This window comes from Odontesthes bonariensis, chromosome 17 (assembly GCF_027942865.1).
Source record: "Odontesthes bonariensis isolate fOdoBon6 chromosome 17, fOdoBon6.hap1, whole genome shotgun sequence".
NCBI lineage: Eukaryota > Metazoa > Chordata > Actinopteri > Atheriniformes > Atherinopsidae > Odontesthes > Odontesthes bonariensis.
The window spans coordinates 9,411,248-9,428,854 of NC_134522.1; the positions used below are offsets into that span (position 1 = coordinate 9,411,248).

The 17,607-nt window shown below is 40.2% G+C and overlaps 1 protein-coding gene across 1 annotated transcript in view; it reads right to left on the reverse strand.

The window, feature by feature from the left end:
* Nucleotides 1-17,607, reverse strand: part of pxdn (peroxidasin) — a 51,639-nt gene that overhangs the window by 21,185 nt on the left and 12,847 nt on the right. The window contains exons 4-9 of the mRNA XM_075447871.1: nt 10,835-10,906; nt 8,009-8,080; nt 5,517-5,588; nt 4,100-4,269; nt 1,505-1,622; nt 523-692 (exon numbers count right to left, since the gene is read on the reverse strand). Of these exons, the coding sequence (XP_075303986.1) occupies nt 523-692; nt 1,505-1,622; nt 4,100-4,269; nt 5,517-5,588; nt 8,009-8,080; nt 10,835-10,906 (674 nt within the window). The remainder of the gene's footprint in view (nt 1-522; nt 693-1,504; nt 1,623-4,099; nt 4,270-5,516; nt 5,589-8,008; nt 8,081-10,834; nt 10,907-17,607) is intronic.

Below are 17,607 nucleotides of genomic sequence, written 5' to 3' on the forward strand. Positions count from 1 at the left end.
CTGAGTCCTGTCCTTATTTGGTCAGTGATTACTGTGGAATCAGGAAATATGTACACAGTGAGGGATCTGTGGTTTACAGTCACACAGAGACAGGAAATGCACAACATCTGCTCTGTTGACCCTGGTGTCATCCAGAATCAACTGTGTGCATCTCCCCCAGCTTCAGACGTTTCTACTGTGATGGACGGATGAAGAAGACACAGAGGACGATACGATGGACAAAACACACTTGTATGTGAAAAAAACAACAAAAAAAAAAGTTCACATGAAAGCCAGCAGGCTTTGCTCACAGCTCAGTGGGACATCCCAGTTATTTGCCCTGCTGAACTCCGGAGCTAGACCCACAGTGCTGACACCTCGCTTACATCTTCCCTCATCACCTCAAACTGCTGTTCAAACTGTAGACCCAAACTATATGACCCAAAATAAGTCTCATGAGGACTTCTGTATGCAAAATGCAGCTTCAGCTGATTGCTGTTTGACTGTAATGAACAAAGACGGGGATTATAAGCAGCCACTTACAGGGGGCTCCAAAGTATCGCAGTGTGACCTGTGAGGTCTTGACCTCTCCGGCCACGTTTTTGGCCATGCACTGGTACACTCCCTGGTCTGTCTCCCTAGTGTCTTGAATCATCAGTGTCCCGTCTTCCAGCAGGTTCAGACGACTGTCATCACGCATATTCAAGGCATTGCTGCAAGAAAAGAAGAAATTACACTGTTAATAAAAAAAAAAAAAAAAGTCTCATCGGTGATGGCAGCATAATTATAATCATAATCTATATATACTTAATATAGGAATGAGCTGTTGCACTGGGCTTATTGGCAAGAGACATGGTGTAAACAAGAGAGTTGTCAGTGCAAACAATGGAAAGAAAAGGAAACTGAATGCAAAGATTGGAAACTCCTTCAGTGATTCATGAGGTGAATCCATATTGCACCTAATTTTTCCTAATGCTGCACAATGCTGCAGCACCTCATTATCCTCTGCCTGAAACACCCCATTTAAGCTCTGGTCATTAAGGCATTATGTGAACACATTTCATGGTGATGTAGAGAAGTTAAGGTAACTGGCCTATAAATGCACTGTTCAAGACAGATGAGGAATAGTATCTTTAGTTGGAAGAAACAACTAGTTTTGACGTGGACTGAAGAGGGGAAGATTTTTAAAGAATCATTCGCCCTCTTTAAAAATGAAACAGTTGTAATAAAAGTGTAGTTGTTTTTTTTCTACAGAAGGCAAAAACCACATCCAGTGAGTGTAAAATCTTTCTTCTATTTTTTTAAAAATTTCTATTTCTACTATAACTATTCAAAATGCATGTAAAAAAAAAACTAACACACAGCTCATGGAGTGCGAGGCCTTAAGTTATTCAACATAAAATGAGTCTCAATTTCCCTTTCATGAATTAAGCTTTGTCCTTGACTGAAAACTTATTTCAGTGGAGTGTTTCTTTAAGCCCTACAGGTAAATCCATGTCTGGGAACCTGGCTGTGGGTGCCTTACTTGTTCCTGAGCCAGATAATCTGCGGTTTGGGGTTGCCTTCGGCCCTACATGTGAAGTAGACGGTGTTTCCTGAAGTTACATCAACATCCTGGGGCTCTGAGGTGATCCTCGGTACCTCTGGAAGGAGAAGATTGGATAGCGGGAATGAAAGATAATTATGCGACTATCAACTTGCATGTATGCTGCACAAATCTGTCTGTTATCTGTTAATTCTAGTCTCTAGTGAACCTGTCTCGTATCTTCAAGCATGCTGGTGAGATAAAGAAGCTGCACATGTATTCAGAGACAATTTTCTCTGAAAGTATTTCCTAAAACTGCTAGACTAATGGTAACTATTTATTTCTGTCAACAAGCAACCATTTCCCAAAGGGTTATAAGACAAGCTCCCACACTCGCTGACCAACATGTGGCATTTTCTGTAGCTGCTGCCAAAGACACATTTCAAAAGCAGTCCTTGAAACAACTCGCTCCAAGCTGCACACACACTATCAACCCACAGGATGATTAATGTGCGTCTGCCAGCAGCTAAAGGAAGGCCCATCATCTCTTCTCATACCAATGAACTACTCTACATTTACACCGGGGGTTGAAAATCCCGGCTCAATGAGAATACCAGCTTTCATGAGACGTGTAGTTGCACAGGGATGACACTTCAGCTCCAGGAGGGTGACTGTTTTGACAGCCGCTCAAAAGAGCCATGCATTGATCCGCCAACACGCACCGAAGTTGAACGGGGGGGGGGGGGGTAAAGGTGTAGAAAGGCTTTCAACATATTTTCCAGCAGACATTCCTCCCCTGGTGTAGCTGCTGTGCAGAGATGGAGTGGAGGGGGTTACATTAGGCAGGAACAGGCATGTTGGGCCATCAAATTAGCTGCTGAGATTAAACTGTGGTTGAGTTACAGTCAGCTGCCTGGCTCAGACTGCAGGATTCAGTGAGAGCTGGAGGAAACACAGAATTAAGACAGCTGGATTTACTGCTATGAAAACTAACTGCCTGTTAGGAAATCTAACCGAAATCAGACACAGAGTTACAGCGAAATTTGGACTTTCTTTTCCATCCGCACTGTTAAAAGTATGAGCACTCTTAATTCTGTGCGAAGGTATGCTTGTTGTCTGGCTTGCAAAGCTCACAAATGACGTCCCGTTGAAAAGTTTTATGAACGAAGAAAAAGATCCACCAGAATGTTCGGAGACAAAGAAAGTTTCAACACCAATCCAAACAGATTATCGACAGTAACGACAAAGGTCGTGGACCTCTCCATCACACTCATTAAAGCTTGCATAAACACAAAGTGGTGCACATTAATTTCCTAGCAACTCACTAACTACTACTTTCCTAACATTTCCTAACAAGCTATTTCTTTTTTGGTCTAAAAGATTAAAAGGATGAACATGTTTGCGATCAGTCAGATACTGAATATGAATGCTATTAACAGGTAACTAAAAACAGCTGTTATCTAAAGTAAAAGTGCTTGTTTATGCAACTGACCGGCTCAGAATCCACGGGAACATTGTTTGTTGAATATGAAACAGGAGTGTGAGATGATAGATAGATGATGTAAAAGCACTAACGGTTAGGCCACACTTGAGTACGAAAACTTAAACAGTTTCCAAGAAAAGTGTTGAATTTTAGTGGATTCAAATCTTGTAATATACAGAAAATACACAAAACAGTTTTCCTCAACTGAGCACACCTTCTGTGCAACAATCTTAACCGAGTCCCTCTGGTAAAACCCATTTGTTCTCCCAATTTTAAAAGCATAGTGGGGGGTTTCTTTCTCGATTTGAAGAGAATACAGTCAATCATGAAAACTTCATTTGCTAGTTATCAAAGTTTTACTTTTTAAATGATGTAACTACGATGGATAAGACCACATCTCACTGATGAACTTCACATGGTTGATAATCACCTTAGCGTACCTCGTGGATCTATGTTGGACCCTGTGCTTTTCAGTTTGCAATATCAATGGCATTCCTGAAGTTTATCCACTAACTGGAAATTGTCAGCGCTCTAATACACCAAAGCGACAGAAGGAGCTGACAAAGAAAGGGAAAAACAGGTGTGTACATCTGTGTGTGGGAGTGTATTCATGAGACAAGATGATTAAACATGTGCGCAGGAAGGGGGGGCTGGATGTTTTATCTGTGTATATCAATGCTGAGCATCAGTTTAACTTTGATGGATTAAAGTAGTTCAGTGGAAAAGTTGTAACATGGAAAACGCATAAAAGTGGCTATGGATGACTCTATGAATGTTAAACCAGTTAAGGTTTTCATGAGATTCCCTCTGGTACCAAAATCAAATTCCTTTCTTAATTATGCCTTTGAGATGAAACTGTTAATGTTGCAGCAAGCTCCACAGATAATGTGATGGACTCGTTTTCACAACAGTTGGGCTCGGTGGTGAAAAGAAGTGCGAAGACAACAAAAACTGGAAACACCTTTTCAAACCCACATGCATGACAGTTCAAAGTAAAACATTATTTTAAGGAAAAAAGCAGATAATTCATGTGCCTGAACCTTCTACATATGTAAAAATCCACATTCCATTATAATGCAGAAATGTAATGCTGATTGTTTTGCTGTCAGTACCACAGTTGAGCTCCTCGGCAGTGAGTGTGGCCACTGATCGGCCCTGCAGGCGGCTGGGATAGTCGCAGGTGGCAGCAGCCTGGGCGTTGCCTGACTCGGCGTACTGCTTCAGGAGGTCAGCCAGCCACAGCAGCTCACAGTCACAGTTTAATGCATTGGAATCCAGTCGCCTGCACACACAGAGTGTCAGTTTCAGAGTCACATTATCAGCTGTATTTTGACATGTTTTTAAAGAGACAGTAATGTGCGAAAGACCTGAGCCCTTATTTCTTTAAACATGACCAGGAAAGCAGAAAATTGTGAATGTTTGTTTATTCTTCAACACAGCCTGAACCCTCTTAGATAAGCTTTCTGTCATTTCTTTAAGGAGTCTTCAGGAATAGTTCTCCAGGCTTCTTGAAGGACATCCCAAAGCTCTTCTTTGGATGTCGGCTGCCTTTTGTTCCGTTCTCTGACAGAATAAAGTTCCCAATTTGCCAAAACCACCTCCTAATGTAGCCTGAACCTGAAGCGCTCCACCTGTGATCAGACTCACTGTGTTGTGCGTGCAGCAGTGTTGTGTTGTGCAATCCCTCACTGGCAGTTTATGAAATACAATGTGTCTGGCAGTGCCAAACCCAGCTCAGCTCGGTCCAAACACTGGGACCAATCTGGAACAAGGTCTGTTCCCACTGTGGGAAACTGTCTTTCTGCTTGGCCTTGTCTTCCGGTAACTGCTCCAGCTTTCAGTTCTACTACAATGTGTCCATTGTGCAAAACTTTTCAGAAGATGGGTTAAACGGTGTGTAAAGCTCCTCTTTGGTAAACTAGTTGAAAACACACATTTTGTTGCAAACACAACAGATTTTAAGTTAGACTCTCCTTTTAAAAGCCATAATCAGAGTGAAGCCAGTGTTCATTAACTGGAGTTGCTATTAGAATCTTTTCTAAAGCACCCTGGCCTGGGATTTAACAAATACTAGAGGTTCATTTATGACTGAGAAAGTGGGGGGAAATGGGATTGGAAGAGACCAAATGGCTGATAGTTCTTCAATATGGCTGTTGGCTGGAGGAGAATGGAGTTCAATGCTGTATTAAACATAGCCGGCTGTGTGATGTATGAACACATTCTCATATTTCAGGGAAAATCAAGCATCTTTTGTGAAAAGATGTACAACAGAAATTCATATGTCCTTGCTCTTCCCATCACATTCCTGCCTGCAGAGTCCGTTCCAACCTCCACTGCATCGGACTTTAAGGCAGAGGCAGAACTATGGGAAGAACAGGGCGGTGAGGCTTGCAGCCAAAGCGTGAGAACAGTGCGGCCCGTTTGACTGATAAGCAGGCCCCAGTAGAGACTTGTGGGTTAGCTGCAGATATTGAAACACGTACATTCCCTCACACATTTTCACAGATTGTTGTGTTCTTTTCTACTTACAGTCGCTTCATGGCCTGAAGATGAGAGAAGGTTCCAGGAACCAGCTGGGAAATTCTATTGTTGTGCAAAAACCTGAGTGAAAGAAGAAAAGATTCATTTTTATATTTTTCAAAAAACATAACAAATCTTAGAAATGACATTCTTTTTTCAATTTGCTAACTTAATACAGTGGGCATTTTCGAACCGATAATGTGGATGTCCTTTTTTGCTAACGTCATTCTTATTTTCCAAATGGGACAAGTAATGTGATCATCTTCCCAGACATACCATCATGGATGACTCTGGAGACTCTGGAGACATCAAAACATTTTCCTGTTTATGTAAGTCTGCTCAAAAAGATTTCTCTATAACTAACTTTGAATTAGTTAAATATCTGATATGTGTCATCCTCTATCACTCTTTCCAGAAGGGGATCTACAGATACGCTCTTTCCATGCTTTGACTGTGTCCATGGAGATATTCCCTAACAACAACAACATAGTGTGCACCTGGGAATTCCTTCCCTCCCCTTTTCCTCTTTTTTCCCCCCACAGGTGTCCTATTTCCTCACATACTCACAAGCCTGCAAGTATAGATATAAAAAGGCAGCCCCTGGCTCATAAGGGTTTAACTCATCTGGAGCTTCTGGCATGTTGACCATGAAGCAAATATCAACCACTATGTTGAAGAAAACTGCAGCCTGAAGTTGTTTAATGTAAATAGCATAAAAATCCATAAATATGTCTACATACAGAATATATACTATATGTTGCATGCTCTTGGCTAAATCCTTCCATAACTCGCCATTTCTGTTTTTTGGCCAATCTTTGGTGGATTTGTAAGCATCATCCAGTTGAAATATCCAGTTTCAATTAAACTTTCAGACATATGGGCTCATATTCTCATCAAACACTCAATTCACAGTTGTATCTATGATTACAAGCAGTCCAGTCCCTGAGACGGCGAAGCAACCCCAAACTATGACAGTTCCACTACCGTGCTTCACAATTGGTAAGAATATAATCTCCTAAAATGATGTCTTTGTTCTGCAACAAAAACGTCAGCTAAAAAAAAAACTCTTATTCTCTTATACTCTTATTTTTCGACAGCATAGCGTTTCCTGATACGTCTGTCAGGAAGGTCACATTTGAACCTTCTCTGTGATTGTAGCAGCAGCACTTTAAAGGTGGGGTATGAGATCTTGGAAAAACGGTTTCTGCAAGCTATATTTTTTAAAATACACAACCTTGCCTCTCCCTTCAGCCCACCCCTCGAAACCACGCCTTCAAAACACATGAATGAGTCACAAGTCTGTGAACGGGCAGGGGGGAGGGGCAAAGGGGGCTGACGGTTGATTGGCATGTCATAATCCAATAGAAGTAACTCATCATTACTTCTATTGGTCAGACATTTCCTCTTGCCATACCCTCTACAATGGACTAAAATATTATTATTTTTTCCCAAACATTCTATTTTAGTGGGTGCAATGGGGTCGGGACGAGGTTTTCAGACAATATGATAAAAAATGCTCCAGAAAACATCTCATACCCCACCTTTAACACCACAAACTGCAGGATTAACCGCAGATTTCCGGGGTTGTAAAAGATGTCTTCTCATAGCAACGGCTCTCCTTTTGAATGCTTTGTATACAGGAGCAGTATATAGGACAAACTGTCACTCATTTAAAATCAAAACTGTGGAAAAAATCTAAAATTGTGGAAGTGAAATGATTTCTTTAAAACAATTAGAAGGTCTTTTTTTTTTTTTTTTAAGAGAAAGCGCTTCAGATCTTAGTACAACAACGCCACACTCCTCAATAGCATAGAGAACAGGAGGTCTTTCAGGTCAGGGGTTTAAATAAGATGGAGTCACTTTCATCAACCGTACACAAAAGGATGGATGAAGTCATCCACCTTTGTTGAGTCAACAAGTGTAAAAACACTGATTATCACTGGCCGCTGGCTCCAATAAACTCAAATAAACAGGAAACATCAAGTCTTATTAAAAAAAAAAAATGTCATGTTTTCTCAGATATTAAATCCTTAAAGATATTTTTGTCCAGTCAGCCTTTAATGTTACTTTCCAGCTCCACCCCCCCTTTGTCTAAACATGGTCACAAAAGCCAAACTTGAGGCTCTGAAACAGCTGTTAACAAAACAATGGCTGCCGTCCATCATTTATTCAATCTACTTCCAAATCTTGTAATCGCCACATAGCCACTGGCACCACATCTGGACTCGCTGATTCAAACTTTATGAATTAAAGTCAAGATAAATCTAGAAACCTCGTTTTTTTTAAGTAGCTGATCCGCATCTTCTTTATTATTGAAAGATCTCAAAGAAATGGCAAAAGAAAAATAAATAATTTGATGTAATTTGTGTGATTTTTTTGTCCTTTATTGCCCTTTTACCTTTTAAAGGCACACTTTGAAATGAACTTTTAAAAAACAATTCTTGTGACAACAGTTAGCCTCATAATTTGGGGGTAAAATGTCAGACAGATTGTGCACTTACAATCGCTCCAGCTTTGGCAGATGGGTGAATGATTCTGGTTCCAAAGACTCGATGTTGTTGAAGTGCAGGTACCTGGAGAAGAGCAAAAAGTAGACAAAGCAGAGTAAAACCTGATTACAAAACTTTTATAGTCCTCGTGAAACCTAAGAGGAGAGTCTGTAAAACCCCTCAGTCATGCTCTGTCATCCTCGTTCACAACTGGTACCATGACTAAAATAACTAATGCAGACAACATCTCACTCTGTGTGAATGAAGAGAGGCTGGAGGAACTTTCACACCAGGAATTCATTATATATATGGTTTGAAAATTTATGACCGAGGGCTTTTTAAAAGGTAATTGAGCACAGGTGAAGATTAAGTTTAACGATTATCTCTTGGAGTGCAAACATATGGTACAGTGCCCAAAATGAAAGTTTTCATTGAATGTTTCATGTTAATTTTAAAATCATTTCAATGTTCTTTTGCAATCGTTTATACTTCATTCTCCACAATGACAAAGCAAAAACAGGTATTTTGGAATGTTTGCAAATGTATTGAAAAGGCTGAAACATGTCTTTTAGACTTGTGTTCAGATGCTTCACTTGGCTCTTTATTATCCTGGGACTTTCCTTCATCATTACTCTGTTAACTCTGACGTGCCTCTCAGCCCCCGGTGCAGAAAAACATTCCCACAGAATGATGCTGCCACCACCGTGTCTGACGGCAGGGATGATGTTAATGAGGTTATGTCTGGTTTTCTCCACTTATGTCAGAATTAAAATGTACTCAAATTGTTGAAACTTTGTTTATTAGATAAGGAGACTTTTCATTTGATGGTCTGGAAGTTATTCAGGTGCCTTTTGACAAACCTCCAGCAGACAATCATCTGACCTGTCTGTCCACTCTACCATAAAGTCCTGACTGCTGGAGTGCTGCACTAATGGTTCTCCTTCTCAGAAGCACCACCATCTCCCAAATAAAACGCCGGATATCATTCACGGTGACCATTGGCTTTCTGGTTATAAGTCTAACCTTTGCCCTTTATGCATGATTACCCAGTTTGGCAGTTTCAAATTTCTTTAATTTCAGAATGATGGAGTCTGATGGGCTTTTGGTCATTTAAACGCTGTAGAAACCTTCCTGTATTCTTGCCAACATCTGTTCCATGACCAAATTCTGCTTCACAGGTGTAACAATTCTCTCAACAACAGGCAGAGTGCGGTCAGGCTGTCGAAGCATGTCTGCTCACTGGGACAGTGTACACAAGAGCTCAGTTAAACATCTCATAACAAAGGGTCTGGTTACTCCTGTAAATGGCACATTTTAGATCATTATCTTTCTAAAAACTGACAAAATGCACAGAAAACATGCTTCTGATTTGGTTTTGTGGAGACTTGTGACAGAAAAAAAAAAGAACTGAATCAATAAGATCAACATGAAATGACAAAATAAGGAAATCATAAAGAGAAACTTTCCCTTTGTAACAATTTCCTCTCAAATCCCTCTTAACATGAGAAATCATCATTTCTACCATATGCTGACAAATAAATGGCTCTGGAAGATAAATTAAAAGATGTCTGCGTGGGTAGCATAACTAAGGATTCAGATGGGTACCATAAACACAAATATTAAAAGGCACTACTGAAAATGACGGACTTCCAACATCTTAATTTTCGTGGCTGCACTGAGTCTATGCATCATTCCAACTGCTTGGAAAGCAACAGTAAATTCATTTTAGAGCCACTTAATCACCACTTTGATGGATGAAGATCCCACATTGGTTAGGCTTCAAAACTATTCATCAAGTATGGCTGTTACAACTGTAGATTACAGCCGTCTCCCTAACTCCGTTGCACTGAAAGGAATAAAGGAAACTCTTTGTATTCACGTTTCTGAAAGTCATCTACCCATGAAGCTTGCTTTCTGATGAATCCCAGGCGTAGCGATGACTCATCAACAGATAAGAAGTGTTGGGGTGTTCTCTTTATTCCCCCAACAGACGCACGAGACTCTAGGCTTTGGTATCTGTTAAAGTGTATTTACTGTCACTGAAAACTTGTTACTCAAACATAAAATGATTCATTATTGTAGAAAAATCCCAAACAAATGCTCAGCCTAGAATCTGACATCATGTTGCATATTGCCTATGTAGCTGCATTGGTTGGTCTGAGTAATTCAATGGCATATCGACATTCAATAAACATGTTTTCTGCAATCATCATTTATCACTTCAATCAACACTTACAGACACGTTTTTCTTGCAAAGCATGCATGTGTAGTAGACACCACAGACAGAGTGCTTCTTAGTGTCATGACTTACAGGAAGCAGCTGAGTTGTACTGCGCAGACTAAACACACATTATGCAGGACTGTCACAAATAAACAACAAATTACTGCAGATCAGAAGTGGGATGTCTGTAGCAGCAGGACAGATGCAGGTCAAGCTTTGCTCTATGGAAAGCAACCCCGACTCCTGCACAACAAGCTTCACAAAGGGGAGGCGCACATCTGTCGTCCCGACCATGCGACTCATGCAGAAGGGTCAAAGGGGGTCAGCACAGCACACAAGGGTGAGTGCACACATGGCATGCATGACAGCGGCAGAGAAGGGGAGAGAAGAGTGAACGCTGTGTGTTGCATCGGGGGGGCAGTTATCTATGTAAGGTCAATGAAGTCATGTCACAAGAACATGCTTTGCACTGGTGCATCTTATTGTATGAAGACCTTGCAAGGCTTCATGACTTGTAGCGGGGGGGGGGGGGTTACAAATGCAGAGAAGTAGGTGGGAGGAGGAGGAAGAATATTGCAAGAACAAGGAAAAGATGTATGAGGAAGTAGGTCACTTACAGTTGTTCAAGAGAGACAAGCCCCTTAAATGCTTGTCTGTCAATTGATTGGATTTCATTCTTGTACAAATAGCTGAAAGGAGAGATAATCAGTAAAAGATTAGTAACACACTCACAGTGGATCATCTGAATTCTCCCTGGTTATATTCAAAGAAAGAGTGGTTTAATGTTGTGGCTGATCAATGTTGAACAAAAATGCAATACAGTTCTATGTGAAAGTCCCGATCCACCCATTATTTCTTTACATTTCCCTCCAAGCAGCCAGACTTTCTTGTAATCTCTTAAAGTGGTCTTGAGCAATAGTTCTCCAGGCTTTCTGAAGGTCTTTCAAAGTTTTTCTTTGGACATTGGCTGCTTTTGCACTTATTTTCACTCCAGTTCTTGTGATCATTTTCAGAGGATTGTATTTTTTGTTTGTTTCTTAAGCCTCTTATATATCATTCAAGCAAAAACTGTACCAAACTCAAGGAATGAACCAGTGTTGTGTCTATATACAATAACAACAACAACAAATATCTTTAGGAACTTGGTAACTGGCAGTCTGTCACAAAGACACATCGTTTGTTTCCATTTCTTTACTTGCATCCATGAAAAATCCAAAAGATAACAAGTGGAAGACAAAAGAAGAAGTTACACCACAGCACTATCTACAGCAGATAAACAGTGTCTGAAAAAGACTTCCTTAAAAAAAAACCCTGAGACCTGAGACCTGAGAGATGCATCTCAACCTTCAGTTGATTCATGTTGGCCCAAGCCTCATCAGAAATGGGCTCCATCTGTCAAGAAGCCGTTCTTAAGGAAGGGAAACAGGCTGAGCTGTGCCAAATGACACAAGAAGTGGGCTGAAAATCAGTGGCAGAAGGTCTGATGGAGGGATGAATCCTCCCCAGAGCCCGGAGCTCAACATTACTGAAGCAGTGTGGGATCATGTTGGCAGAGAACGGAACAAAAGGCAGCCAACATCCAAAGAAGAGCTTTGGGATGTCCTTCAAGAAGCCTGGAGAACTATTCCTGAAGACTCCTTAAAGGAATGACAGAAAGCTCGTCTGAGAGGGTTCAGGCTGTGATGGAGAATAAAGGTGCTCAGACCAAATATTTTATTTTTTTTTGCTTTGTTGCAATTAAAGGCAAAAATTGCGGGACGGGACATTGGACTGAAGACAAGTTTCGGTGCAATGTGTTGGTTTCCTCAGCTAGGATTTTTTTTTTGAATTGGCTTTATATGAATGAATTGGATTATTTTGAAAATAATTATGACTACAATGAACTGAATTCCAATTGGCTTGAATTGGACTATACTATTTAAGAGCCTTAAGATGACATTTGTTGTAATTTGGCGCTGTCTAAATAAAATTGAATTGAATTAGAATGGTACAAACTCTTGTTTTTTTGTCTATTATTTTCATATGTTTCAATAAAGCATTGCACCTATTCCCTGTTTCACTGGAAATATACAAAGAAAGGAGAGCTAGATCAAGACTTTTACACAGTCCTGTACATTACAGGCAGTTAATAAAGAGTCCTTTAAACATATGGACTACAGTCACATTGAATAGTCAAAAATAATCAGGATGGCGGGATCATCAAATAAAGATCAGTCATCAGACACAGAAAAATATGATGTCACAAATCTTGCGTGCCAAATATTTCTCCATGTGTCTTCACTTTTCAACTCAACTTCCCACTGCAACGTCAAAGAGACTGAAGTAATCAGAGGCTCATACAGATCACACACTCACAGACAGACAGCCTTGTTGTTAGCATGTTTTCTTTCCATAACACATGTCAAAGAAACATGATACTAAAAAAGCAATGGCTTCCAGCTGTCTGCTCTTTCATCTCCCACCTCATATTTCACCCTCAACCACGGCACACATAGAGAACCATGATGAGCGATTCAGATCTCCACACAACACAAGTGCCTAAATGTATGGAAAATTAGACACCTTTTCTCAGTGTGTTTCCTTCTCAATTGGGTAACTTGTCTGAGTCAAGCTATCAGACATTTTATCAAAGAAAAAAAAGGTTCTCATTCCCCAGACCATTGTCATTTATGGGGACGCTAAATGGCTTTCACACATGTTCCATACGACTTTCTGCCAGTAAACAATGAAAATAAAAGAATATCACTATTATCACAGCGTCGTAATATTTAACTTGATAAAGAGTGAGATAACTCATTTCAGTGCCCTGATATCAACTGGTATCACTAACAATGGCTAATCTGGTCAGGAATCAAATGGAATGGAGGCGGCTCGGGTGGAATGTCGGTCCCACCTCTGACATCCACCATCGGAGGTAAACTCACCAAATATCCAAGGAATGCATTAATCATTAACTACTCCGAAAGCCTAGGAGTTCATCCAAATGTTTTTTTGTTCATTATACATGCAAGTTAACGGGGAGAAAAGATGTTGTAATAATTTACACACAGTACCTTTAGATGGTAAACTAAACAACAAAGTCATTCTAAAAAAGTTTATGGACTTTGTACAAGGTGGGATCAAAGAGTTGTGAATGATGCCTGAAATCATAAAAAGCAAAAGCCCAATTAAATATCCACGAGTGCTTCTTTCACAATTACAATTGTTTTCTGGAAGTCCTGCTGTGACCTCACAGAGGTGTACATTTGAGATTCACCACAGACTTCTGTGGATATTGATGGGTTCACAACACCTGGGTGTTCGTGCCAACAGGAATCAGCACAGATCACCTTTGCCTTTACTGAAACACACGTTTATTGACCGCGATGTGTCTAATGGAGGCTCTCAAATTGATGGGAACAACTCGTGGACAAAAAGAGTTAAGATTCATGGATATTACCTGACTGTGAGACAGCTGGCAAGCTGACTAAGTCCTGTTTTGTTGTGCTTGAAGCGGTCCAGTCAAAATGAAGAAACTCGTCATGATTACCAGAAACTGTGGTCCAACACAGCCTGTAGGATGCAGTGCAATGCCATCCCTTCATGTTGTCGTATTTACTGGCTTGTCCCCCGAGAGGCACCGATGTACTCTACCAGGGGAAACACCGTACTACTGTCATCGGGAAGGGATTTAATTGGCTAGTTTTAATGGGTGTGCCCTCACTCGTTGTTTCCGAAGTTTTTAACCAGAAATACGTCCCAGAGGGTCAGACTGTCCATTTAAGAGTTTTACTGTAACCTTTCAGACTTTGCTGGTCAGTCCACTCTAAATGAGGTAATGCTGCTCTTTGCACATCTGAATTATGCGTCATGTCCCACTAGAGCGTGTTGGGAAAGTGCAGACGCAAGCCAATTAAATTGCATGACAGATTGCAATGACAGTTCCAAATGCCAGCGATTCGGCGTTAACACATCACGTCTATGTGAACCGTGCCAAACATGTGCCAACTGAAAGCGCATTGAAAAAACGAGCACCAATTCAACTGTCATTCATTACCAAAGTGCCAAATATGGCACCCTCCAACTGAAAGTTAAGTAGAAGGCATGTCTTGTTCTGACACAGTGGATGATGCTGTTTACTTATTTTGATAAACGAAGACCTTTCCCTTCGTTTGTGCCTTTCGTTTATACACAAACGGAGTTTTTTCCTCCGAAAACGAAGATAAAAAAAAAAGCTCCGGCAAAAGTGGAGATTTTTTAAAAACTCTGTTTAGCGTTTGTGTGTAAACTGGTTGAAAGAGACAAAAACGAAGTTTTGGGAATGGAATGAGGAGTTGTCGTCATAGTACAGAGCCCCGCCCCTATGCGTGAAAACGCCATTCTCTCCGTCCATTGTTTATCTGGCAAGCATGGAGGTGCTAGCAGCATTTCTGTTGTTGAGAGCTATACTCGCTTGTGTGATTTTGAAAATTACAGTCATACAATGTATTGAACAACAAAGAGATTTTTCACGGCTTTAGCAGTTTTATAGTCCAGCGCAACGTGTAAAAGTAGCTCAGTCTCGCTATCAGTCCACACACGTGAGCCTGGCGCCATATTTTCTTCTTGAAAAGGATCCGGAAGTTCTTCCTGTCAGCGGTTCTCTTTTAGGCTTCTGATTGGCTTGTGTGGAATTCTCATTGTTCTAACACTGCCACCGTCAGGCTTGGCGTAATTTAACAGCTCTTGATAGCGTATTTATGCGGATCAATGTAGACATGTTTTTTTTTAAAACGGGGCTGTGTGGACCTAGTTTTTTTTTGCAAACGAAGGTTAGAAAATGTGCGTTTATTAAAATACCCGGGTATGTGTAAACAGTGTGGTTTGCAGATCGACTTCCAGAGATTGTGAACAAGGGGGCCACTTTGATAGGATGGCAGCCAACTTTGCTTTTTCAAACCCAGCTTCAAGGCTATTCAATCTGTGGTTTGTGTTTTTTAGGAAAATAAAGTTCAAGCTTATCCAAAAAGGAAGATATTTTCCCTCAACAGATTTTGGACTGCAGAGGCCTACAAAATGAGGAAACTTCAGTATAGGCCATGGAGTTTCTGTTTTCAGAGATTCTGTTTTAACCCTTTAGAACTTTTAACCTTAAAAGTTATTAGTATCAATACTCACAAAGATTATAGCTATAAATACTCACAATAGGATGCACTCAGGGTAATATGCATTTATGCTCTCATAAGTAAGAAAAAAAAACAAATAAACAGTGAAGGATTCCTACAGTGAGGCGTACTTATCTCTGTTCAACTTGTTTATGGAGCTAGTTGTAGGAGGGATGGAGGCACCAGGCACCCAGCCGTTAGGTTTTAAGTACATTAAAGAGGGCAAGAAATGGACTTTACAGAGGTCCAAAGGAAGTGAGGAGGTGAGATGGGGGATACAATCTAACCCCCACCTGTAACACACTGAGTCAGCAGGAAGGGGGGAGGGTGGAGGAACACCTTCACATAATCACAAAGGCTGGGGAAATGGTACAGCCTTTAGATCAGCTGTGCTTTTAAGTGAGAAGGGCTCTGTAATTAAAATAGTTACTAAACAGCTACAGGATTTAATTACAAATGGGGGGATATGCCAGGAATGTCCATGTTAGCGCTTGTATGCGAGTTCACTGAGAAAAAAAAAACAAAAAAAGCCTGTATATCACCAATCTCCACCTTTTCTTCCTTCTCTTGTGAGCTGGTCACTACAGTAAGACACTGGAGGTGATTTCCATGAAAATAACCACATAGAAAATGAGCGTTTTTAATAATTTAAGCTTAAAAAATATCAATGGATATAACATTCCTCAAGAAAAAGCAAGTCCATCCTCTTACCCAGAAGATATTCTTCTGCCCTTTAGCAGAAACGACTCATTTTTACATCATCTTGATTACATTTGATTGTATCTGAAGAAATTAACAAAACTTAATCAAAATTAAGATTTAGACCTCGACTTTAGGATTCCACAACTCCATTTTTCTTTCCCTTTTAAGCTCTTCCAATGTAGTTTTGATAGTGTACTGAGGACCATCAACCCGTCAGGTCAACGTCTGGTTTAACCGTAAGTTTCAGACTGGTAATTCCTCTCATCTTCATGCACTCTTTGACTTTATTCAGAATTCACAGGTAAATCTGTTAAGTGCCATCTGCCCTGCAGTAGTGAAACCACCCCAAACCTGAAACCAATTCTGACAGCAAACACATGAATTTGACCATGAACGATTTACTAACTATCTCTTATTAAATCACAGTAATGTCAGAGATTTCTTTTTTCATCAAACTATCTGCTCTTGGTCTGATTTTTACAAGGTTTCCAGTCCTGGAAGAACTGGCAGCTGATTAAATCTTCTTTAAATCTTGATAAAATTCTTTTCTTTAACAATCTCGGAGCAATTCATTTTAAATTAATTAGAGATCCTTTTTTAAAGCCCTTGTCAGACGCATAGGAACACTTTAGATCTTGGTATGATGAGGCTACACACCTCAATAGCAAAGGGAAATGCAGATCTGAGATGCACAAGGTTTAAATTAAGATGTTTTAAGACTCATTTTCAGTGTTTTGGAAGGCATTGTGGATGTGCTGCTGTAGAGAAAATGGAACAAAGTAATCAAATTTCTGATGTCGAAGTGATACAGTGTGAAAATCCACAAAATAGCTCTTGCTCGAATCACAATGAATCACTTCTGAGGTCTGAATTTTAGATATGCACTTTTGATGGCCATCAACTTTTGGCTTTAGCCTTCCCCTTAGGAAACCTTTTGCTTCTCCAAACTCAGGACATTCCAACTGCTTTCTGCTGCAGGTAAGATGCAGACTAATCCACTTAAAAACCACAAAATCAACCTACAACGGTAACCTAAAGCCGCCTTGTTGGATTCATCTGCTTTTATCCACCACACCAGTTTTCATTTTCCAAAATTATATAAACAGCACAACTCTTTATATTTTGATATGAGTAAAAAAAGAAAGGCTTAGAAAATGTAATCTCATGAATAAAGGGGATACAGTGTAATACATTTTTTGCGGATTTTGACCAAATACCTCTATCCAGGATTTTGGAACACTTTGGATTTCCAGTGACAGAGAGAAAATGTAGTCAGGTACAGTTTTGAAAATGTGAAAGTTATTCATGCTCTGCAATTTTTACAGCTGAAAGTTCAATTTAAAAATGACAGTTCTTAGAAAGAAAATCACAGTCGGATGTTATGGCCTTTAAAAAAAAACACATTCGATGCATCTCTCCTTATAACAGCAGGGAGTTCCCGAGGAGTTAGAAAGTTCGGAGAGCAATCTAATTTCATTCCTTATATGTCTCCTTTGTTACTTTTCACTGAAAAGCTTAAGACTTATTCAACCTGTTTTTCCTTAGCTACCTCATCTGGATCTTCT